Genomic DNA, 24,908 nt, shown 5'->3' with positions numbered 1-24,908 from the left:
AAAAACACAGTATCCCTATGTTAGAAATCCGGTTTTTGGTTGGCTAATGTAAATACCCAAGCCAGGCAGAACCCTCCACTCTAGTCAGGGCAGTCTACATTCATTAGGAATATAACCTGTGCTCACCCTCTGGTAGCTTGGAGCAAAGCAGGAAGGCTTATCAACAGAGGCAATGTGTAAAGTATTTGTGCAACACACACACAATAACTCAATGAATACACCGAAAAAAGACTCCACAAAGGTTTTATGAAAATAGATATTTGTATTAGGTTCAAAACAAGACCAGAACAATAAAAACATGTTGGACACTTCAAATTATACACGAAAACAAGATCAAAACGATAGCGGTTCACTCAGTGGTTCTCATGTTATAATGTTTCAAAAGTAGGCAGGGAAAATACCATGCTGGAAATGCATTTGCTTTCTTTAGGAAGTTTACGGTAATGTTCACGGGGAGGGCTGGAAAGAAGCACTCATGATTGCTGCCTTCATTTTAGTCTTACCAGACCGAAATGATTAAACAGGGATCCTGGCAGGTACAGGCTCTGTACCGTGTGGACACAGACTCCGAAAATAGAAACTATCCACAGGTCCCGAAGGACCAGTATGCAGCAAAATAGTTAGGCGCAAACAGACAAGGATGAGCAACCACGAGCCACCGTGTGGGTTGTGAGATCCCAGAGAACCTCGTGGGTCATGACCCCGGGCACAGTACTTTTTGTAGTCGGAGCGGTTCTCGTGTCACTGGGGACCCTCTGTCTCAAGAAAGTGGTGCAGCACCGGGCCGTGCTGGATTTTCCTTGGCAGTTTGGAGTGGATGACGGGGTCATGCTGATTTCTACCTGCAGGTGTGCAGCACGGTCGTGTCATCAAGGGGAAGCTTGGTTGCTATGGTAATGTATCAGGAGGGCTTCCCGTAGTTCTGCGTTTTGGTTCAGCAGCGGTGGATGTAGCCAGCACTTGGTGCTGAATTTTGCAGGTCACAGGACTTGAGGTAGCGCCGGGTGTTGGCAAAGTGTAGCGCTCCATCTCAGGGGACAAAGTCCTTCCCTTCTCCAGAGCGGAGGTCTAGGAGCTCTATGGTTCTTGCAGGACGGCTTTTGCAGCAAGAGAAATACGTAAAGCAGAGAAATGAAATCTTTGATGGCGCTGAGACTTTGGGAACAGGGGAGACCATTTAAAGCACAAATGCAGGGGTTGCAGGCAGCAGGCCAACACGCACAATAAGGCAGGTAGTAAAGTGTCAGTCCCTACTGCAGCTTAACAAGCAGCGGGCCAATACAGCAAAGCAATTAGCAAAGTGGCAGTCCCTCATGGTAGCACAACAGTCCTTTTGACAATGTTCAGATATAGAGCCAGTGATGTCTGGTTACAGGTCCAAAAGCATTTTATTAGATCTGGTCAGAGACCCAGTACTTATACCCAAAACTGCCTTTGATGTTGTGGTGACTTCAAAGCAACCCTCTGAAGTGCACAAGGATCCCTTTCAACCCAGTCATGTCTGCCAGACTAAGCTTAGGGGTAAATCAGTGCTTTGTGTAAGGACCAGACACAGCCTATTCAGAAGTAAGTGTGAGACATCTCTGCCCCTTCCTGCCCAGGCAGGCTATCAGAATAATGATGAATGCAGATGAGTTCTCAATCATACCCAGCCCTTTCTATGTTTGTGGCTGTCTAGAGGGAATGCACAAAGTGTAGCTGCCACTCAGACGTGTATTGGAGACAGGATGCCAGGCACACACCGCAGTTAGTGCAGAGAATGATCCACTTCCTAAAAGTGGCATTTCTAAAATGGTACAGTTATATCCAACCTCACTGTTAAATAGGATTAATAAATACCACTCCAACCAAATTAAACATGAAAAAGCTACTCCTCTCTGATCAGGAATTACAGCTTAAATATATAATGAGGAATTCCCAATGCTAGCCTATGAAAGGAGTAGGCCTCATAGTAGTGAAACATGAAATAGACTGTTTGTCACTACCAGGACATGCAAAACATAAAGGTACATGTCCTACCTCTTACTTATATAGCAATCTGCATTTAGGGTTACTTAGGCATACCTTGGGGTGACATATATATTAATAAAAGGGGAGTTTAAGGCTAGGCAAGTAGTTTTAAATGCCAAGCTGAAGTGGCAGTAAGCTGCATACAGAGGCACTGCATTGGCAGGCCTGAGAAATGTTTGAAAGGCTACTTCTGTGGGTGGCACAATGAGTGCAGCAGGCCAACAAGTAGCATTTGAAGTGCATGTTCTGGGTATATGGACTACCACTTACAAGGGACTTACCAGTATAAAAAATGTACCACTCACGTATACCCCAATGTCATCATGTTTCAGGGGAGAAGCACAAGCACTTTAGCAGTAGTTAGCAGTGCTAAGCCTTAAACTCCCCTTTTACTATATAGAGATCACCCTTAAGGTAGGCCCTAGGTAGCTGTATGGGCAGGGTGCTATGTAAGTGAAAGGTAGGACATGTGCCTTTATTGAGTGGCATATCCTGGTAGTGACACACACCCTATTTTGTTTCTCACTTCTGTGAGGCCTACTCCTCTCATAGACTAGCACTTACAATTCCCTTATATTTGTTTATGTGGTAACTCCTGATCTGAAAGGAGTAGCATCACCATGTTTGGTATTTTTGGAATAGTAGTGATAATTCATGCTTACTGGTGTAGGTGGGTTTTTTATTACTATTTTCGAAATGCCACTTATAGAAAGTGTATATCGAAAAAGATCCTGTTGAGGTGAGTAGGGGAGGCATCATTCAAAGTAGAAAAACAAAACATGGGGAAACCTAATGCCATGGATGCATCCACTATTTTAAGGAGGCTATGTAAAATTCTGTACCTCTCAATGCCAACAACTGTTGGAGATGTTACTTTACTTCTCATTTAGATATAGAGAACCCCTCTCACTAGTGTATCCCACTTGCTAACATATAGGTGTAAAGTTTGCAAAAAACATTGAATGTACAGATTCGGAACTAAAGCGAAATTAGTACACTAAAAAACACATACAAAAATGTGTTCTCTGTTGACTAGTCCGTCCCCAAAATTATATTATTATATGTATTAGGATAATTTTGAGGACTCCCTCATGCCCAGGATTGCGTGCGTGTTGGGCATTTCCTACTGGGCCATTGTGAAGAGCAGATGCTGTGAGGGAAGTGTATCTGCCACAGTGAATGCCCTGACTGCCGCTCTCCAACTGAGGATTCCAGTCTTGCGAGCGAGGTTGCTAGCATGTCGATGTGCGTGCCCCATTCCAGTCTTTGTTGTTGTGCTGGACTGTTGTGCGCCTCACCTCCCGTTGCTGCATCTATTCCTGAAGGTGCTGGGGTGCAGGGACCATGCTGTTCACTCCTGTACCCTCCGACATAGCTCCCATCATAGCAGCCGGTGTCCCGGTCAAAGGAAGACCTTAAAGGCACCCGGGCTGTGACGAGCCACTTGGGGTGACTGGCAGCTGTACCGCCTGCTCACAGGAAGCTGCCTCCGGCTGCTCCTTACTAGGGGAATCCTCGTGGCCTTCCCACTGCTCCTGGCATTGTGCATGTCTCCCGTTGGGACTCGCTCTGGGGACATCTTTTTCTCTTCCCTGCTTTCTGGCTGAGTCCTCGACAGAGGACAACACTGCATTAATCAAGTGAAAGCACAACTACCGCATTCCCTATAGAAGGAGCACAGCCGCTTCTGTGCCCTATATGATATTCTGGAGTTACTGTACAAAGTTTCATATGAGCACCAGTGCACTGTGCCCTATGGTGTCACTATGATCCTGCGTTTTCATTCAAGAAGGTTACAGCACATTTCATGTCCTGATATAATAATGCTTATTGCTTTTTGATGCTTAAATTGACAGGATCGCATGAACATTTTCATTGTGCTGATCCATGTGTTTTTGCTGCTGCTTTTAATGATCTGATATTAGCCTTGCCTTGTTTAGGGTTACAAGTACCATATAGGGTGACTGCATACGGTGCATAATAGTGCTATTTCATGGTGTTTGCAACATATAAATCTTGCTCTGATTGCCCTCATTGTGATGTTTTAGAATTTCCCAGTTGGCAAGGTAATCACAGTTTTATGTTTTGGTCTTTGGTTTATGTATAATATATTTTATATAACGTGTGGAGTCTCTTTTGTGGTGTATTTATTATGTCATTAGTGTGAGTGTGTTGAGCAAGCACTTACACATTGCCTCTGATGATAAGCCTGCCTGCTCTGCATCGAGCTACCAGAGGGTGAGCACAAGCTGTCTGTGGTGTGTAACTTACTTGCCCTGACTAGAGTGGTGGGTTCTGCCTGGCGTGGGTGCATACTCTAGACAACCAGAAACCCCATTTCTAACATACACATTTAGACTTAACAAGAATTGTTCTCTTACAAACACATAAATTCAATTAATACATCTTTATTCAGATTAAAATATGCATAAAATGATTGCACAGATAGAATGTACAAAAATCTTGATAAATACATTCACATTCAAAACTTGTACAAGATGATCTCATAGCATGAACAAGTTAAATGCACAAGACACGGAACCCCAGATTCCTGGCTAGGCATCCACTCAATAGCCAACAAATATAAAGACGTTATCAGAAGCAATTGATAGTAGATAGTTAATTGAAACATATTAGCACTATTAAGAGCATAGTATATTTGGCTATTGATTTTTGTATCTTAAAACATTCAGGCATAGCAGCTGTTTCCTTCTTTGGATGGCATAGGAAACATAAACAGAGACTCAGTAGCATATGTTCACATTAACAAGATTACAGATAAAATGTAAAGCATCTTTATGATAAATAATGTTATCTTTTGAAAACAGTGGTCACAATATTTGATTCCTCAGGTCCCTTTGAAAGTTACAAAAGAGTATAACATGCATTGTGGACTGATTGGACTTGCCATCGCATGGGCATTTGGGTAAGGTTTGAGAACGAAAACCCATCTTTGGAAAAACCACCAAGAAGTGGTTGTGTCTATTCACAATCTTGTGAGATAAAATCTATGTTGGATGTTCGATCCTAGGGTAAGGTAGCTTTGGACACTTGGTTGTATGGGACCTGAAAGGTACATCAACAGAGTCAATTTAAAACACTCTTTGTTATCTCTATCAGCCATCCTTTATCAATCAAAACCGTTTTTAAATCTTTCTTACTAAATTGTAACACTCCCTCCTGATCCTCAATGTTCAATTTCCCATCCACTTCCTTTAACCCATATCAATATACAACTTGTCTCTTTTTCTTAGTTTGTACTTGCATGTGCCACGGAGAAGCTGGAACCATGAAGAGAAAGAAGAGAACTCCTTTGATATGTTCAGGTAAGTTTTCTCTTTGTTCTTCAGTTGGAACTCTTCTCAGATTATCTATTTTTTAACTGTTTTCTATATTTTAATATTTTATTTAAAGTCACGTCAGCGCAAACGTTTGTCTATCACTAGGCGCTAAATTCAGTGATAATGTGGATAGAGAATTAGCGCTTCTCTAATATTCTCAAAAGTCAATAAGTCTGTAGTCAATTTAGCTACACACCAATCCATTGTTGACAGATTACTTGGTGTCAAAACTGTTATGCAGAAGGACGCTTAACTTTCACTTTCAAAGGAAACACTTCTCCTTGACTGGTCACTGCCTCGAAACAGAGATGCTACCCTCACTCTTCCAGAACAGGCAGGCTCAGAAATAGAGACACTACTTATATCAAAACGCTGAATCACAACATACCTTAGCAATGGGGAACAATGCAGCAAAACTACAACGATCCCCGAGTTCTCGATGCCACTACCCTGACTAACTTTTCGCGGTGAGACAATGAAAGGCTGCTCACTGGTGAATTCCCTTAGATGAAGTGCACAGCTCATAAGCAAAGGACTCTGTACATTTGTTTCTTGCCTTCAAATTAGCAACACTGGTATGCGAACTAGGAAGAGACACCCTGGCGGCCTTCTTGAAGTTCCTCAAGCCCCCGCTTGCTTTCCAGCTATTAAACCTAGTCCTTTATTTTGGCCAAGATTGGTTCTTTGAGTAAACAATACTCACTGATTTGCTTTCTAACTTATTTAAATTCTGTGTGGTCTTGAGAGATGTAGAATTGCTACCCTAGCATTAAAGCCTAGCATCGTGTCAAATTATCTCTGAAGCTTGTCCCAAAGCTGTTTCCATAAACAGTTAGCTTTTCACATTCCCATAACAGATGTACTATATCTCCACTGTCCTTCAAATATCGCCACCATCAAGAATGGTGACACTGTTTGGTGGGGTAGTGCCAATGGTGTAAAATTTTAAAAAACTGTATTTTATTCTCTCAATCAATTGTCATGCTCATCCAGCCCTCAGGTCTCAATTTCGCACTGCATTTGAAGATGAGTCTACTGACATAATCATATATCTGTCGCAGTGGAGCTAAAGAAGACATGTTCAATGAGAAGTGACTATATACCTGATATAATGCCCCCAAAGTTCTTCCACAGGTACATGTATGCCTGAATGCAAGAAGGCACCAGCACATAGGGGGCCACCCCTAGCACACCGTTTAGGGTCTGCATCAGCTGGATATAGCTCCAGAGCTACATCAGTGGCCCAAGAAAGACTTGAGCAAGTCCACCACAGAATACATTTTAATCTTCCATACACTCCAACTGACAACCTCCTTTCCAAATCTAATCTCTGAGTTATACCATAAAAGAACCTGGGAATGACGGTGTCTTGGGACCTGTGGCCATGCATGAGACCACAACCAGACTTCTTGAGAAGACTGAAAAAGTGATCCGAAACTGCCGCTCAACCACAGTCCTGGGTATCATTAGGTCATCCAGCACATGTTGCAGTGCATTTGACGTTGATAGGAAATAATCACTCTTTGTATTTGCCCTTCTACACAAGAAGTAACTTTGTAGTCCCTTTCTCGGGGCGCATCAATCTCCAGGGATCCACTAGGGCCACTAGAGCAAAGTCAGAGATGAAGTCTCATAAAAAACCTGGGTACATGTTATGTCTTGGGTCTAGGGACCTGACCTATTGATAATTGGGTCCAGGGTAAAATTACAATCTCCCCTAATCACCACCTTGGTTTTCCGGAGGACCTCATTAAACTGGCCAATTTAGGGGCATACACCAACCCCACAAAGACGATCGTCTCCCTCACTTGTAATTGGACAAAGATGTATCTACAGTTTGGGTCCACCCAGGTTTGATGCAGCCGGTACGGCAAGTGTCTATGGAAAAGAATCGCTACACCTTTTTTTCTATAACTAAGTATCGTGGCATGTGCTAGGTCATTCAGCTTCACAAGGCACACAAAGAAAATCCAACCCACCCATTCTATATTCAATTTATCATATTCATGTTTGGTCGAATGAGTGTCCTGAATTAGTACTATATCAGGTTTCCGATTACCAATGAAAGAAAGCTGTTTGTAGCAAGCACTGTCACAGCTAATAGTCTGAGTGTGATGTGCCAAAGCATGCATCGTAATGCCATTAAAGCCAGACAAAAATTCATCTGGGGTCTATATTGAAGACACCCATGTCTTCAATACTGTCCAAGCTACCATGCACAGTATCCTTGGATGGGTTTATGGCGCCACTCCATCGAACATGTTCGAATTGAGCGTGGATCCTAAAAAAATATTGATTTGTATGCTGATTAATGTCATAGATCATGAGAGAATAAGGCTTCCTATTATAATTCACTATTAAGCCTTGAGAAAGCAACAACATATTCTTACAGTCACGAAACACATGTTGGCATTTTTTGTTTCCATGGGATATTAGCTTGGATATCTTAAGAATTGGAAGTTTTATCCCTATATCTAACACAGGCGATACAGAATTTGCTTTTCTCTGGAATGATTTGAGACAATGAATTAAAACAATTAGTATTTCAAATCATAATTGTCTTACTCGTTGACAGAATTGTTTTATTGACCTCTACTTTGTCATTTAAATTCACCATTAGGAAGTGCCAGGCAAGGGACACTGCAAATAGAGGTAAAGCTGCTTTCCACAAAGTAGAGCCATCCTGCCCCCTTTTTTATTATACAGTCCAGCTTTTGTTTCTATGTCAAATAAGGTCAAGCGCCTGGATGACATCCTGGGGTATCCAGGCGCTGGATCACCTAAGAGGTTCCTTAGTTTCTGCGACCTAAATACGAAGGACCAAGAATAACGTTAACTTGACACCTAACTTTCAACATATTAACAAAGAGAGGATAATTTTCAAGACAAAGGAGCCTTCAATATAGACTATATTTCGTTTTAGGGAACTGAAAAATACCCAGTCGTGGCAGCAATAATGAGAAGACACTGGAGTATAAAGCAGGCTGGAAGAAAACGTGATAACATGAGGTAGGGTTTTTGGGGCTCACATGAGGGAAGACGGAAGAATGAGAGTGCACAGTGAGTGGGGAAAACAGGAACATTCAAGGGGTGAACAAGAGGGATAGCAGGAAAGGAAAGAGGAGCAAGCAAGGAGAGGGAGGGCAGAGTGACTGATGCTGGGTAGCAGAAGTAAAGATTAGGTCAAACTGGAGAGAGTATACAAAAGCATACTGAGATGCATATATTTGGAAAGTAGCCTCTCATGCAGTTCAGTGAAGGTACGTACTTGAAGACAGAAATATACATTTTAGAGCCAACAGTATCATGATTGGCTGAGCCAAGATTTGATTGACAAAGTTTTAATTCAATACTAAATAAAAAAAGCACAGGTTGAGGGGTGCAAACCTGAAGTGCACTCAAAGAATGCAGTCAACCCATACCTAACAAGCATTGGCAAAGCCAATACGTCTTGGTTGAGAAACATTTTAGCTTTGCCACTGTTTGTTGTATTTGCACTGTCTGTTATTATCCTAAACAACCGCTGCGTGCGTGCATCTCAGTGGCCATCTTGGAACATCATTTCGTTAAATAGTAGAATTTGAAAGAGTGGTCATCATGGATGTGTGTGTGCATGGCAGCCCATCACTGAATGTTTTGTGTTTTATTTTAATAAAGCTAGTCCAAGATGGCTGCTCTGAATGTGTGCACATTCGTTGCAACCATCTTGGAATGGCAATTTGTTAAATATTACAAAATGAATGACAATGTAGCCACTCACAGTAACCCCTCCCCCCCCAATTTATCTGCCAAATGGGGCTGAAAGACTGCTGGAACCATCATGGGCTATTCCCTGGGAATGCTGCTCCACCCCTTCTTCTTTTGGACCATTTTTCTTTTTTGCCTATTAGACTTTCTGACCCAGTGGAGGCACATTTGGGATCACCCTCCAATCTGCTACCCCAATAGTAGCAGGTAGACTTTTTTTGGGGTTGGGGCACAGCCTATTGCCAGGGTAGTCCAACACCAACCCCACCTCTTCTTTTTATTTTCTCTCTGGTATCTAGTGGACTTTCTGTCTCCTGTGAGTTGCTTGGAGTAACTATTTCAATCACCCCAGGGGATGAGGGCACAAAGACGTTCCCTTTGTTTCTGGAGAAAGAGTGTTACTTTGTTTGGGGGGGTGGGGGAGTTGCTCATGCTTGGGGGCCCACTACCCACCTCACTGGTATCTAATGGGTGTGACCCTGCTTGGGGAATTGTGGTTCTGCAGTGTCCTGAGGTTCTGAAGCAGGGATCCCCCTACAGAGATGTACTGCTGGAAATGGGAAATTGTCCTCTTTACAGCGCTACCTCTCCCAGTTTGATCAGTGCTCTGGAATGCTGAGATATGTCTCCAAACACCGATCAAAGTGAAACCATTTGGTGCCTATGGCTGCGCATTTCACTGATTAAAGAAAAATAAAATTGTGAGTGGAGCTCTTCTCAGCTATCCCAATATCATTTTTCCAAAATAAACAAAATCCTCCTGATGCTCACACCAGATGGATTTTCTCATTGAATGAGATGGGTGAGATGTTCTCATCCTCTGCATTCCAGAAGTAATGCAAATGACTCATCCTCCACATTCAAGTGATTAACTACATAGGACATCTTAGTAAATTCAAATGATCTAATAATCTGAGTGCTTGACCACACAATAGTCAACAAAGTCAGACTAAGCAAAGAGCCATGAGGAATCCTGTGCAATGCCTCACCAGAGGGTTTTTGCCATTAAGAAAATGTAACCATTGGATATTTGTAAGACAATTGACTCTAAGGCACACACTCTCATCCTGATATTAAAATAGCAAGCCAATAGGGTGTTGTGGGATACAGCCTCAGTGGCAGCAGAGACATCAGTAATAATTCTGAGTTGTCTAAAATTGAAACCGAATATGTATCTCTACTGAAAATCCCCAACTTGTGCCAAACCCTAGCTGAGTGTAAATTGTAGGGTCAGCAGAAGCAAAAGGGTATAAGGCCGCAATAGAGACACTAGTCTTCCTATAGTATCCATTCTAAATGAAAAGATGCCTTATGACGGATATTGACCCTTCATTGCAAAACGAGTGGATGCTCATATGTTATGTAAATGAACAGATCTACTGTAAATAACGCCTTAGAATAACTGAGCCAAATGTGCAGATTCTGGCCTGAGGTTGGAACCACTGTGGATTCAACAGCTGTTTTTATGAGATAGATATTAGTTAGATAAATATGTATCAACATGTTTTCCAAGAAAGAGAATGTGTGTTTGTATGTTGGCCACAACATGGCTCCTCACTGCACGCAGTGAACTAGCATGAATAGAGAAAAGCAAAACATGTGGGAGATTATGTGCTCGTCATTAACCTGAAACATCTGCCAGTCCTCAGAGCTGCGTTTTCAAGAGTATGCATCTGGTCCTCTGATTAAAGATAATAATGCTAGATTTGCCAGCCAATAACAAGGCTGGGAAAGAGCAGAAAGCACCGTCAATCCGTTATTCTAATGCTCTAATGGCACTTCAGCTGTAATGCGGGGCCTGAAAGTGTGTGTGAATGAGTTCGGCTTCAGGTGAATCATTCGAATTCTGGGTTTTCATCATTAGCTCCCTGCGGGAAACTGTGCTGTGTGGCAGGCATCTGATGAGAGAGTGTTAGTGGGTTTTCTCTCCATTTTAACATTTGCTAATACCATAATTTGACGTTGACAGGTACAAATTAACCTGTGCACAAGAATAATCTCCTAAATAAAATGGCATTACAAACAAGCAGGAAATCTAAGGGATGGTCTGTTCTGTTCTGTTATGTTACACTTATACAATGCACAACTGCAAAATAATGTGGCATCGTTCGTGACACACATCCTGCAACAATGAAATAGAATACAGGCCGGAAGAAAGTGTCTGGAAATGAAGAGGCGTGTTTAGAGTTTCAAGTCCAGGGGTCATATCATGATGCTGTTTTCTATGCAAGTGCAGAAGACGTCTGTGTGTTTCTTTAGGGCTTCTTCAGTGCATACATTAACTTGTAACATCTCAGCATTTGTGCATGTTTTGCTGTAAGCAGAGCTCGGAAACACAGGACAATAATTATTTATTTTTGTTTCCCAGCTCTGCTGTCAGCAAAATATGCATTAACTCGACAATTATGCACGGAAGACACTAGAAAGATGCGCACAATCCCCGTCTGGTGTTACGCACCAGAGGACATGGCCTAATTCCTACCCCAGAAATCTAATAAATTCTTCCATGCTCAACCTTGGCACGTGGCGATTGGTTTTAAAGTTTGTATATAGTGCACTGGAAGCCTAATCCCTTTAGTCCTTCTATTTCAACAATGTTGGGAATCTCACAGTAACACCACATTTAAAGCACAAGTCAATAAGTGTATGCACTTTGATAAATTGCATTGCTGCAAATGTAGCTTTAAATAATAATTAAGGTTACATTTTTAATTGTAAAGTATGTAGTTAGCGCCAGGGTGTTCCCTCCTACTAGCATCCTTGTGGTCCTTTTCAGTAATACAGTATAACATCAATTCCTAATGCAATCATTCAACATTGCATTATGTGCAAAATTCATGTCAATTCCTATTAGGAAACATTTAAAACAACTTTTTTGCACTTCTGACCTTCCATATATACGAGAGTCCAGTTCTTTTCAAATAAGAAGGGAGATTTGGTTGTAGAGTAACACATACTTTCAAGATAATTAACTATTCAGTAAAATGGTTGCAAACAAATTGACTCCAGATTGAACTATGTTCACAACCTTTTCACAAGGATCCAACAGGGATCCTTTGTGAACTGCAGGATGTTCAGAAGAAAGCTTTTAACAATGTCTAACTATGCCATATGCCATCAAAGTCATACTATGGACAGGTTTGCAGACTACCATAGGGATGCATATTTTTTTTTTGCCCAAAAGTCAAAGATGCCCATTTTGAAATGAAGTGCAGAGGCCAAAATGTGTTGAGTTGCAGCCGTGGCCCATGCAGGCAAGAGCGGTGGGCGAGAGATTTTGATAGATAATGACAAGGTAAAAAGAATTAAATAATGAATTTCCCCTCACCATCGTCCATCAAAATCCCCCCCACCAGGCCCCACCGCCCCACTGCTCTTACCTGCATGGGCCACGGCTGTTTAGTTGGTGAGACACAAAGCCCAATCCCTACCACTTCACTGCAGAGCTGTCTGGCACTCTTGTGCATTGGGGTATGCCCTATATAAATGAATCCTAACCTTGGTACAGCTATGGAGACAAATGCTTGGAACTGAACTATTTGTTTAATCATTTATTTTCTGTGTCCGTTATGCTACTTTGTGGAAAACGAAAACATCTGCAGGTTTTCCCCCAGAAATCTCAGAATATGCTATCATTATTAACATCCGATTAATACCGAACACCCCAGTGTTGGATTTTTATCGGGTCCAATAGTTATTGCATGTGACCTGAGCCATTAGTAATCAGGCTCTTAGAATGCTTTAACTTAAAAAAAAGAATTCTTAATAAATGCAAAATTAATGTAAATATAGTTTTATTTAAAATATTATTTTAAGTTGTGTTAAGTTTCTCTATGTGATAGTGTTGTTCTCAGCCTCCCTTGATTTCTATGGAAATGTGTTGCAGTACCAGTGGTTGGCCATGTGTGTTGCTGGATTTACTGCAAGGCCGGGATGGAGTAAATGTTACTTTTACCTTGTCAATGCTACTACTGTTGCAGATTTCAAAGTTATTTTCTGGACTTGCAGTAGTCTTAATCTTATGTGGATGTATTTTTGTATTAACATGGCACCTCCTAAATCCCTACTTTAATTTCCCTTAACCTCAAATATTTTGTAGAAATTACTCCCCATTTTCTCCCCATCCACTCTTGTCTTGTGCCTATATCTTTTTCATAATGGTGGAGATCTCTGTACAGAAAAGAGAAGAGAGATGTAGGCAGAGTTCACTGGTCAAAGATGTTATGGATTGCATTTTGGAGACTGTAAAGCAGCACTACTTTACTCCAAAATAGCTTTTGAGAAGTACTGAGAATATAAAATTACATAGTGGAACGTAGGACAAATGAAAGAGAAAAATTGCAAAATGCAAGTTATATAGCTAGTTTCATCAAAACATATTTTCTTCCAGGCCTTCCGGATGAATTGAAAAGTAAGGCTCTCATAATATACAGCTGACCATCTGGTACCCTCACCTTCCAAGTCTTCCTTCTCAAAGTTTGTTTTCAGAAGAGAGCGAGTCCCTCCTCTGTCCACAACAGCCTCTTCATCGTTTCTCTGCAATATTAAAACAGATCATTAGGATTGCATTATTTCATAAAAGAAAATTAATCCTTGCATGACTTCATGTTTCACAAACATCTTGTTGGTCTCTAAGTTTACATTTGGCATAATTTGAAATAGAATAAACTTCATGATTTGAAGAACAGAGTCAGAGACAGTTAATTTTTCAGAAAAGTTTCTACATATCTTACCTTTTATTTAAAATGTATATCATGATTTACTATAGCCTTATAGCCCGCCGTAGCGGGCTATACCGGCTATTAAAGGCCCGCTGCAGTGTTAAAGGCCCGAGCCGAAGGCGAGGGACTTTAACAAGGCAGCGGGACTTTAATAGCGGTATAGCCCTGCTACGAAGGGCTATAAGGCTATTAGAACATTCTGTCACTAGAGGGCAGAATGTTCTAACAAATTAAACAAAGGCTTCTCGAAGCTCGAGGGGATTTAAATCCCCTCGAGGTTCGAGAGGCTTTTGTAAAACATTGGAATGTTGCTCTACGGGCCTTTACCGCCCGTAGAAGCAGGGAGCACTCCATTGTCTACAATGGAGCTCCCAACATTCCAATGTTCTAATTTGGGTTAAACGAAATTGAGAAAACACATCTCAATGCAGAAAACATCCATTTAATCACAGTAGATTAAAAAAAAATGAAAAGTTGAAAAAATTAGTCACATATTCAAAAACTAAAATGTCATATGAAGCATTAGGCATGTATGTTACTCAATGTTGTACAAATTCTGATGAAAATATTCTTTAAACAGAACAGTAAAGAACATGGCAGATGTGAAATGGGATATTACGATGCAGTAAGGTACACAATGTTGATCTAGTTCACCACTCTCCCTATCAGGTAAGGTCATAATGTCAATGCAGTAAATCATCTGAAAATCAGCATTGGCTGCTTTTCAGATAAAACAAGATATTACTGTACTTGAAGAAAGTTATAGTTATGCTGCCACTTGGAAAATGTACATTTTGTGACAGCAAAGACACTGTTATGTAACAATATAAGTAGATATAGTTCCATTTCTTTTTGTTTAAACTGTTTTTTACATTTTTTGAAAAAAGGGAATAATTATAGTGTTTGAAGACACTTCTAACAGGACAAAATAGAAGAAAGCAAATTTTTGATTCAATTGTCTGGTCATGATAGCAAAATGTAACAAAGGCAGGAGGGGTAAATTGCCATTGTCTAAGGCATTATCCCACTAGCAATGCTCAAGGCATTACAGAGGCAATCTGCAAGGGGTACAATTAGTCAGGGTACTCTCTTCCCACGTCATTTTAATTATCCCAATATTTAATGCTAAAATGTGACTTTATTATGAAATCTAATTTGGATTCAACTATTCATCTCTTTTCATAATTAGGGACTAACGTGGAGTCATGCCGATAAATAGTGTCAGTTGAATATCAAAAATGAAATTAAATCTAGTTGTTGAAACATATTTTATACTTGAAAAAACCAAGGAAGTTGGTCAATACCCAAGTAGATTCTGTGCTTCACTATGGAAGACAATGTTAATAGAGCTGGACCACAGACCTTCTCAATAAAAAGTGGTTGTAAGGTGTCTGATATCCTTGTTCCTAGTTCAGAAAGGAAGGATTAGAATTTATGAAAGCCTTGGAAAGTTGGGGAGGGCCATGACAGACAGTTTTTTTTACTGTGTAGCACATAAAAGTCTTGAAACAATTAAATATTATTGTCTTTTCTATGCAAGGTGGGCCATTCATATTAAAATTAGCATTTTGGCAATGTTTTTGAGGAGTGATCACCACTTTCACCAGCTGTCCGTAAGAATACATTATTTTGCAGATCTTTCGTTTTCTACTTCCTGTTATTGCAAGACATTTCTGCTCTACATTACTCTCACAAGAGACCAAGAAAAGGGGATGATGCATGTGTAATTAAAACAGGAAATTGCACGCACTTTCATTAGCCCATTAAAAGTGATCTACGTGAGATTAATTCAAATTATGATAAATACCCATGGTTAATATTAGGGACCTTATTTAGAGTTTGGCGACCAGATACTATGTAAAAAGCAAGATGGATAGCCCGTATGCAGTATTGCAAGTAACATCAGTGGCGTAACATAGATCCCCCTTAGCACAGTACCCTGGCCTGAGAGCTCCTGGTTGAGTCCGGAGGCGTGTCCCTCCATGAACCTTGAAGGGGGGCCCCCACAAGTTTCATTACACCACTGAGTACTATAGGGTATAATTCACATGTAATTCGGTGGACAAGACATTCCCCACATTTGTAACGAAATATCCTGTCCACCAAACTCTACAAAAAGCCCCAGTACATTAATCTTGGGAGTGCAAATGGTATCTTTAGAAGATAACTCTGTTTTTGTTTTGTAGTGCCCTAGGATAATGAAACATTATATTAAAACAAGCATTTGCAATGCAATAGGTCTCGCATTACTGATAGTTTGAGGTATTGGCGTTGCAAATAATAAACACCAATAGCTCATACTTTCAGTAATGCAATACCAAGTGCATTACAAATGCTTGCGTAGTGAGCAAAGAACCAGCATTGTATTTGTCAGTGCATTACTGCAAGCTGTTCCTAGAGTACTGCCTAGGCAGACCTAAAAACCTGTTTGTTTTTAGAGCAAAGATAAAACAAATATGAATTCACAAAGATAATTGCTTTATAAAGTTAAAGGTTTTTTGTTACTTGCTTACTGGAATGCATATGACCTACATGGTTGTTAAAGGTAGAAAGAATTGTAATGCACAGGTTGACAGGTATTTCCGCAGGACATGGATTCTGTTTGAAAGACGGAGGAAGGACAGAGAATTTAATAACAGCGTCTTCATGATATAGTACAATTCCCCAGGTCAGTCATATACATGAGCAAATTGAAAGAAAATCATACCTATTAGTAAGATCTCACAAATGCATAAAGCATGACCCCTGAATGACAGCACAACACATAAAATGATTTCTGAACATGCAAATAAGAGACTGTCATTTTTTACCCAGGAATCACCTGAATACTCATTATTCGCTCTCTTTTCAAAGTTAGACACTGTTAGAACCCCTTAGGGTGGTCTTCCCCCAAACATTTTGCCTCCCTCCTCCACTTTTTGCTGATCTCGTTTTTGCTGGCCTTAGGACTCTGCACACCTTACCGCTGGTAACTAGAGCTAAAGTACATCTGGTCCCTCCTTAAAAAATATGGTATCATTAGCTTACACCCAATTGTCATATTACCTTTACTTATAAGTCCCCAGTAAAGTGGTACCGCATGTACTCAGGGCCTGTAAATTAAATTCTACTTGTGGGCCTGCAGCACTGATTATGCCACCCACTTGAGTAGCCTTTCAAATATGCCTCATGCCTGTCATTGCAGCCTATGTGTGCAGTTTTATACCGCCATTTTGACCTGGCAAAATAAACCTTTTGCCAGACCCAAACCATCATTTTTAATACATATAAGTCACACCTAGGGCAGGTGCTGGACAGCCCAGAGGGCAAGGTGCAGTGTATTTAAAATGTTGGACATGTACTTTGTTGTTTTTGCATGTTCTGGTAGTGAAAAACTCTTACATTCGATCTTCCCTACAGCAAGGCCTACCTTTCCCATAGGATAACATTGGAGTTACATTATTGCATGTAATAAGCTGTAACTTCCAAATGGGAACAGGTGATGCATTCATGTTTGGTGTCTTTAGTGGAATTTTAATTAAAAATCCTACCGTACGGTGAAGTCAGATTTTAAGGTACAATTATGTAAATGCCCCTTTTAGCCATTTGGTGCCTGCAGCCTGTCTCTGGGTCACAAGCCAGGGTGTAGTTGAAAGTTGTGTATTCCTCCTAAACAGTCACACACAATGTAGAGCTTAGGTGTTCCGGGATGGGCCACAACTGGCAGGATGGAAGGGAGGAGCTGAGCACAGCCCTATTTACACTTGAATAGGTTGTGTCCTGCCTCCACACATAGGGCTGTGTACCCCCTGTAGTTAGTCTGGAACCAGGATAGGGAAGGCAGAACACCTGTGCATTTCAAAGGGGAACCTCTAGAAGCTTCTCCCACTACAAAGGCAGAACTGGATATAAGTATTGGACCTCAGGCCCCAACTCCTTAGTACACTTCTGGACCTGTAGATACTCTGCCAGGAAGAAAACCTGTTTTGCTGCTGAAAGGACTGCCATGCTGGACTGCTGCTTTGAAGGACTGATGCCCTGTTGTGCTGACCTGCTACCTTCTTGCCTGGGTGAGAAGGATGTGACCTGCATCTGTTAAACCCAGGACCCCAAGTGAACCAAGAGCAAGTGGCTGGCCTCCTGACATGAGCCTCAGGGACAAGGCTTCAATAACCACGAACCCAGCACCTGGTCTCTGCCTTCTGTGACTCTACTCTGCCAAGTGGTGCCACCCAAATCCTGGACCCTTGGATGTGAGCCTAAGGTGCTCCGTCAGCCTCTTTGGAGCCAGAAGAACCAACATATCTCTCTGCTGTGCAGCACAGTCCCAAGCAGAACCAATGTATCACCGCTGCTGCATGGGTTGGACCCTTCGTAAAGACCCTTATCACCTACCTAGCCGCTGCCGAACCGCTGATGTGCGAAGCATCCCAGGAGTAGGCCCTTGAAGCCCTCATCAACAGCAGTTATAACGACGGACACCCCATCGCAGTCTCACACCTCATCTGAAGCGACACCTCACCCCAACTATGTAATACATCCTCTGCATCGGACTTTGTATCCAAAGGCCTCGCCGATGGATCCTCGACAACAATCCAGAACCTCGCATCACAGCACCTCAGAAGTCTTAACTGAAGCATCACTTCTGCTGTGTGATGCATCTTTGGCGCAGACCCTTGCAACACTCTGCAAACCGGGATTTAAAGTGCTTTGCTCAGTGGGCCTAACTGGGTCCTTGTAGCTGGCCCGCACTTCTTTATGGTCGGCCTGAGCTTGTGACTTTCTCCTGGGCCAGTACAACCAGATAACCACAGTTGGTGCATTGTGTTTTTTGGCATTATTTTCATTTAAATCTTTAAAATTGCATATCTCCAGTTCTACTGATTGGATTTTTGTTATTCAAGTCTTGTTTTATTCATTAAAATTACTCTATTTTTCTAATTCTTTTTGTGTGATGTTTTCACTTTATTACTGTTTGAAATGTTGCACAAACACTTTAATCATCGTCCTGAAGTTAAGCCTGACTGTTCTGTGCCAAGCTACCAGAGAGTACAGTACAGGTTCATTTAGGGCTTGTCCTTCAGCCACACAAGTATTGTGGTTGCTGCTTGAGTAGGGTTTCAACCCCCAATCAACAACTCCATTTCTTAAAGATATTTTATTGAAAGTTGTATGAACAGCTACTTTTGATAATACCTGTCATAAGCTATCCCAGCAATCACCTGCATTTGACAGTAAAACAATTACAAAACAAAGTACCTTTATGATGTTGCACATACCAAGCACTCCAAATCCCCTCTCATGTTTTCTCAAATTTGAATCTACTTTTGACTTATACTTATTTTGTTTAAATATTAAATGTAAGTATCTCACTCTTCAAACAAACTGACAATATGAAAATTCTTGTTCTGTGAGATCAAACCACAGGTCTTTATTCAATACTTTTATGGTAAAATGTCTTTATACACAAGGTTCATTTTTATAAAATCAAATAGACAAGAAGCCCTGCAAGTAAGTCCTTTGTAAAATAATATTCCCTAAAATCAAAAATTGTTCCCTGCTCTGGAATGCCAAATGCAGCTGACAAAAGTTATGTAGATCAATATTTATATTGCTGCACCCTGCCGTTTAGATATCATAAAAATATTTTGCTAGCTCCACTTGACCCAAAAATATTTTTCCATGGAGTCGTAAAACTTAAGGCAAAAAATAAAGAAGGGTTTGATACACTCAGGGGATGCCTAGCAAGCTTTAATAAAGCCTGGTTATCATTAGGCACATGTAAATGCTTGATCTTGCAAATGTAGTCTTGCATAGTTTCTGTTTAATGGTCTGCCTTTAATCTATGGATTTTTCTGCTTTCCCTTCGTCTATGCCAGGGTCGGCTCATCCATAGGAGCCTGGGGGTGCTGACTCCCAACTGTAAACTACTACACCCAGACAGACTCCATATCCTGATGCATTTTGTTCCTGTAGGGTAGGGGCGGAGCTACGGAGAAATGTGGGGAGGAATGACTGAGGCTTTGTCCATATCCTGATGCATTTGGTTCCTGTAGGAAAGGGACGGAGCTCAAGAGAAAAGTGGAGAGGATAGAATGAGGCTGTGTTGATGCACATGTCAGATTGGCCGTGTTTTTGCTGCAGCCAGCCTGACATGCACACTTTTGGCTTCTATAATCAGTGCTATGTGAGAGCTGGAAGAACTTCGACACAGCCCCATCAGTCTCCCGCAGAGCGTTCTGCTTCCCTGACCCAGCCAACCCAGGCACTGCTCGTATGCTGTTTGGTACTAAATGCATCTTGACAGCAGTACTTGGATTGGCTGGGATGCTATTGCACCGTACGCACATCTTTGTCTGGCAGCGCAAGTCCGGAGGATCAGCTCATCAAGGTAAGGATATTTTTCTTTATGTTTATTTATTTTAATTACTTTTAAATTTGTATTGCAAAGGTGATTGGTGCACATTCAATATATATAAAACTTACCTATAAATAGAATGTGCCCAGATCACCTCTGCAATACAAATTTATACATGTCTGTATTTTAGAAAATGATTTGACTTTTACATGCTGCACATGCCTCACCACTTTTAAAAGTGCCAGCCTTTGCTGATCAATGCACTTGCTTAGTTTTCCCTTGCAGATTAAATAAATAAAATAAAATATTACCTCGCAACTGATAGTTGGTGCTGAAAATGTATGTGCCATTTTCTTACTTGTTAACTCTAACATAGTTTTCCTATCAAATTTGAAACTGAAGGGAAGTTGGCAACTTTTTTCTCAAAACAACTTAAACTCTGCAAACTATGAAAATTCTGAAAACTCTGCAAACTGAAGGCAGTAATTGTAGTATTTAGTAGAATTATCAGAATATTGTTAGAGAAAATCATTGCAACTTTGCAAGCTGCTAGTTATCATACCTTGTTGGGCACATCTTCTCATGGGTGTAGATTTTCAGAACACCTACTATTATTTGCATTGCTGCTTATGAGAGTACCTTACGCTTTGAGAAGGTATTATGTATCGGTCCAGAGTCATTTCTTCAATGGCCACATTTACCTTTCTTCAACACTCATATTCAATAAAAATAAAGTAAACACAAAGACATGGGAACATGAAATCACTGACAGAATCCCAAATATCATGTGGACAGAATAACGCGTCAAAAATATCGCGGACCAAAATATCGAGAAGGTAAGTGAAAATAGGTAAGTATAGATTTACCTTTCTTAACTCCACATCCACATGCCTTGATGATATAAATCGTCAAGGCACATATATGTGGAGTTATACATAGTAAAACTATACTTACCTATAGAAACTTACCTTTACAATATTTTTGTCCTCCATATTTTTTACATGATATATCATTCCACGATATTTGTGTTTCTGGTATTCTGCCTAAATACTGAAATATGTGTTGTTGATAAATAACACAGGATGTTAGTAAGTAGAGGACATCATTTGGAGAAAAAAAATGTTGATTGTTTGCCTTAGTGGTACCGCCAGTAAAAACACTTTCTGGCTGTATTTTTGGTAAAATAACTGATGATATACACTGCCCTCTAAAGCAGTTTCCCTGCATACAGTTCATCTTTTTGTTCCGATGGTGAATGAAGAATTAATGATGATGTGCCCTTAGAGTCCCATCACAGAAATGTTTACATGAGTAGATGTGTATTAGTCCTAGCATAGGTTTGACTTACTACTGAATATAGTGGAGTAAGACATGCTCACATTGCTAAGCGTGCCCATAGTCTTTAAGGAGGTTTTCCTCTTGCTGTGTTTGAAGTAGGTATTGGCACAGTTTGGCAACTGATAGGATAGGACTACATTTCTGCTAATTATTTTCAAAGCTGTTGCAATATTTCAAGGTGGTTCCTGTATCATGAAAGAACAGATTTGTGAGTTGTGGAATAAGCTTTCAGGTAATTATTGTGAGGATTTTTACGTACTGCATGATATGGCTGTGGGGCCTTAGCATGGTGTACACTTGCAAATATCGTCTTGTGTCCAGTCAGTCTCATTTATTAAACCTTAGCTCAACCCTGGGTAGCTGTGGCTGAGAGCAGTAACGCTTGACAAAGGACCTTAGTGTAGAGCAATTAACAGCACCAACTAGAAAGAGACACAACAATGTATATAAAGTAGGGTGTATTTTTTATGAATTTTTAGAGAGCGTGATCATCAAAATCCATCGGAGGGTTCCGGATACGCAGATTTTAGATGTTTTTATCACTTCAAATGCAATCGCATCCAAGCATTGGTCAACAAAATATTTGTAAACTTTTCAAAAGTTTGAAAGAGTTAGTGCGGGTACTAAAGCCTGGGTTCGGTGACCAAATCCAACAGGAAAAAGGTCTAGGGGGCCAGAGAGGAAATGTGGGACAGTTACCTGGGCAACAGAGTGTTTTTAAGACAAGTTCCAGACTTTACAGGATGACCGTCATAGACATCAATGGAGTGGTCCTTATGCTAGGATACAGGCAAAAGATGCTCAAAGGATGCTCTGGTTTAGGTGTGGTCGATGGGTGCATCTGTTTGGTTGTCCCTGGGTCCACGGGTGATATGGAGAGACTTGGGTCACAGAGTTTGGAATCCTTCGAAGTCCTCTGTGTTGCAGCTTTCCTGGTGCTGGCAGGGAGCCATCTGAAGATTTTTTGGAGCATGCAGAGGGTGTCAAAGCAGGCAGAGGAGACTGCATTTATCTGGCATTTTAAGGCAAGTTAGCTGTCCAGGATGATGGTAAGGTAGCGGGAGTTGTCGGTGTGGGTGTAGGTCCAAGTTCAGAGCGCCACCTGGTGCCGTTCAACAAGGAGGTGGTGTTTCCAAAAATAAGCACTTCTGTCTTGTCCGTCTTGATCTTAAAGCAGTTGGTGTTCATTCAGTCGGCAACACTCATCATGGAATTGTGGAAGTTGGTTCTAGTGGTGGAGGGGTCTTCTTAGAGCAAGATGATGAGCTGAGTGTCGTCAGCATAGGATGGGATGTTGAGGCCATTGGTTCTGACGATATTGGCCAGGGGCATCATTTAAGTGTTGAACAGGGTGTGGCTGAGGGATGAACCTTGAGGGATGCCGCAGATGGTGCTATTGGGTACAGAAGTGAAGGGTGGTAAGCAGATTCTCTGAGTTTGTACCATGAGGCGTGAGAAGTGCAGTCTTTAAATACAAATGATCTTAGTCTTTGGAGGTGGATGTTTTTATTTGCATGTCCCTCCCTAAGCCCCTCGTTACCCATCCCTATACTTCTCTTTCCTCCTCCCTAAACCCCTACCTTTGTATGGTAGTTCCCAATTTTCCCAGCACTCCCCCTTGTCCTTTCCACATTTTCTACTAAGGGGTCGATTCTGATCTCGCTTGGAAGGGCTCCGAACGTGATCCGGTGGGAAAAAGGTACTGGTCCAACACATGTTTCACGACCAACGTGTTTGTTCTGACCGAACCGTTTTCTGATCCGAGCCGCTCCAACTGACTCATACGGACACGATTCACACCACGCAATAGAGACGTTTCACAACCGAGCGAGTACGATGTACGCGTCGGACAGCCGGATCGAGCCGAAGTTTCTGGCTTGCAAAATGTCCGCGAAGCTGCCATTGGGGGTCTGCGTAAGACCCCCATCACACGCAGCCTTACAACTCGGACACAGGGGGAGACCCAAGAGTCTCCCCAGCACAGGCATGTATGGTGCGGATGGCACCGACGTGTACCCACTGTAGAGGGGGCCCTTGTCTGAGACATACCCATTCAGTCAATGGGAGAGCATGTACGCGTCGTACGACCGGCTCCCATTGACTTCTATGGGAGCCCGACCGAAACGAGTCTGGCAGCATGCGGCCGCATCGAACTCTCTCGGTCGGATTGCAGGGGTCCGGCTCGGTCAGAAAACACTCCGGATCCGGCTCGGTTGGAGAGCTTTCCGACCCAGATCGGAATCGACCCCTAAGTAGAAAACCATGTATGGAGATCTGCCCTTAGAAAAGATATGAGAGGTGGAGGTTGAGATTTAAACCTGTTACTAAAACATTTGTAGGTAAATATTTTAATATGCTGACATGAATATAATTATTGAAATGATGTTGTCATCTGTCAGTTGCAGAACAATGCATGAGATGATTTTCCAAAGCATAGTAAAATACAATGTTTTTTGCCCAGCTAATCAGTGCTGTAACAGTTGTTCACCCGAAGCAAAGCACAGTAGAATGTGCTTTCCCTAGTACAGTAGTCAGTCAGCTGCAGATTATTTGAGCTGGTTTTCGCACTGAAGATACTTTCGTTCCTCCTACCAAAGATGTGAATTGAAATCACAGACTGGACATTGCTCACATTCACCATGACAACCAGTCACTGTTCCAGTTCCAGTGGAACTGCCTTTGCCTGGAGCCTCGATGGTGGGAGGATTATTTTGTGGCTAGATGATTAGATGTCAGAATAGCAATGGAAGAAACATCATTTGACAGAAATATCTTAACAGGTCCGACATATCTTTTCTAAAAGTATTATCTAATTGGGTATAGATTTTCTGTTATTACGCCAATGGAGTAAGTCTTTTGTACACAATACTTATGACAATACATTTCTTTCAGACAATATTTTGGTTCCAATATTCTTCTACCATACTGGTGAGGTTTGGCTCTCTTGATGAGAAGATTCTATCACTTGGAGCAACAGTTTGTGGTGTTCGGTGTCTAAACAAATATAAGTGGCCTGCCCCATGATTTCATGTTCACCTTGTCATTCTTTCCCAGTCATATTTAGGGGGGCCAGGTCAGGGCTGCACCAGTTGTGTAAATAACCTGCAGTAGAGTACAACATTTATAGTACCAGCATGGGGATGATGCACAAAAACACCTCCAGCCCTGACACCAGCTAAAATGCGCATACCATATACAAGGAAGCTTTGGTGCTGTGCAAGCTGTGACAGTAAGTGTTCATTTTTCAATTGAATAACAACCTCTTATTCGAACAAGCGCTGGTGTATTTGTCACACTCAAGCAGGTTCCGAATTCTGGGGTTAGATTTAAGCAGTTGTACCATTCAGGGCCTTACAAGCTCCACACCAAAGTACATATATTTTCTTCTCTGCTCTGAATGCTCATCTGATATGA

The 24,908-nt window shown here is 41.5% G+C and overlaps 1 protein-coding gene across 7 annotated transcripts in view; it reads right to left on the bottom strand.

Annotated features, from left to right (window-relative positions):
* Window positions 1–24,908, bottom strand: part of SLC4A10 (solute carrier family 4 member 10) — a 951,410-nt gene that overhangs the window by 641,044 nt on the left and 285,458 nt on the right. For all 7 annotated transcript variants that reach the window (XM_085645437.1, XM_085645436.1, XM_085645442.1 and 4 more), the window contains exon 2: window positions 13,553–13,634. In XM_085645437.1, the coding sequence (XP_085501563.1) occupies window positions 13,553–13,634 (82 nt within the window). The remainder of the gene's footprint in view (window positions 1–13,552; window positions 13,635–24,908) is intronic.

The sequence above is a fragment of the Triturus cristatus genome, chromosome 3_1 (genome assembly GCF_964204655.1).
Source record: "Triturus cristatus chromosome 3_1, aTriCri1.1, whole genome shotgun sequence".
In the NCBI taxonomy this organism is placed as follows: Eukaryota; Metazoa; Chordata; class Amphibia; order Caudata; family Salamandridae; genus Triturus; species Triturus cristatus.
This window is presented reverse-complemented; position numbering and strand designations above follow the sequence as displayed.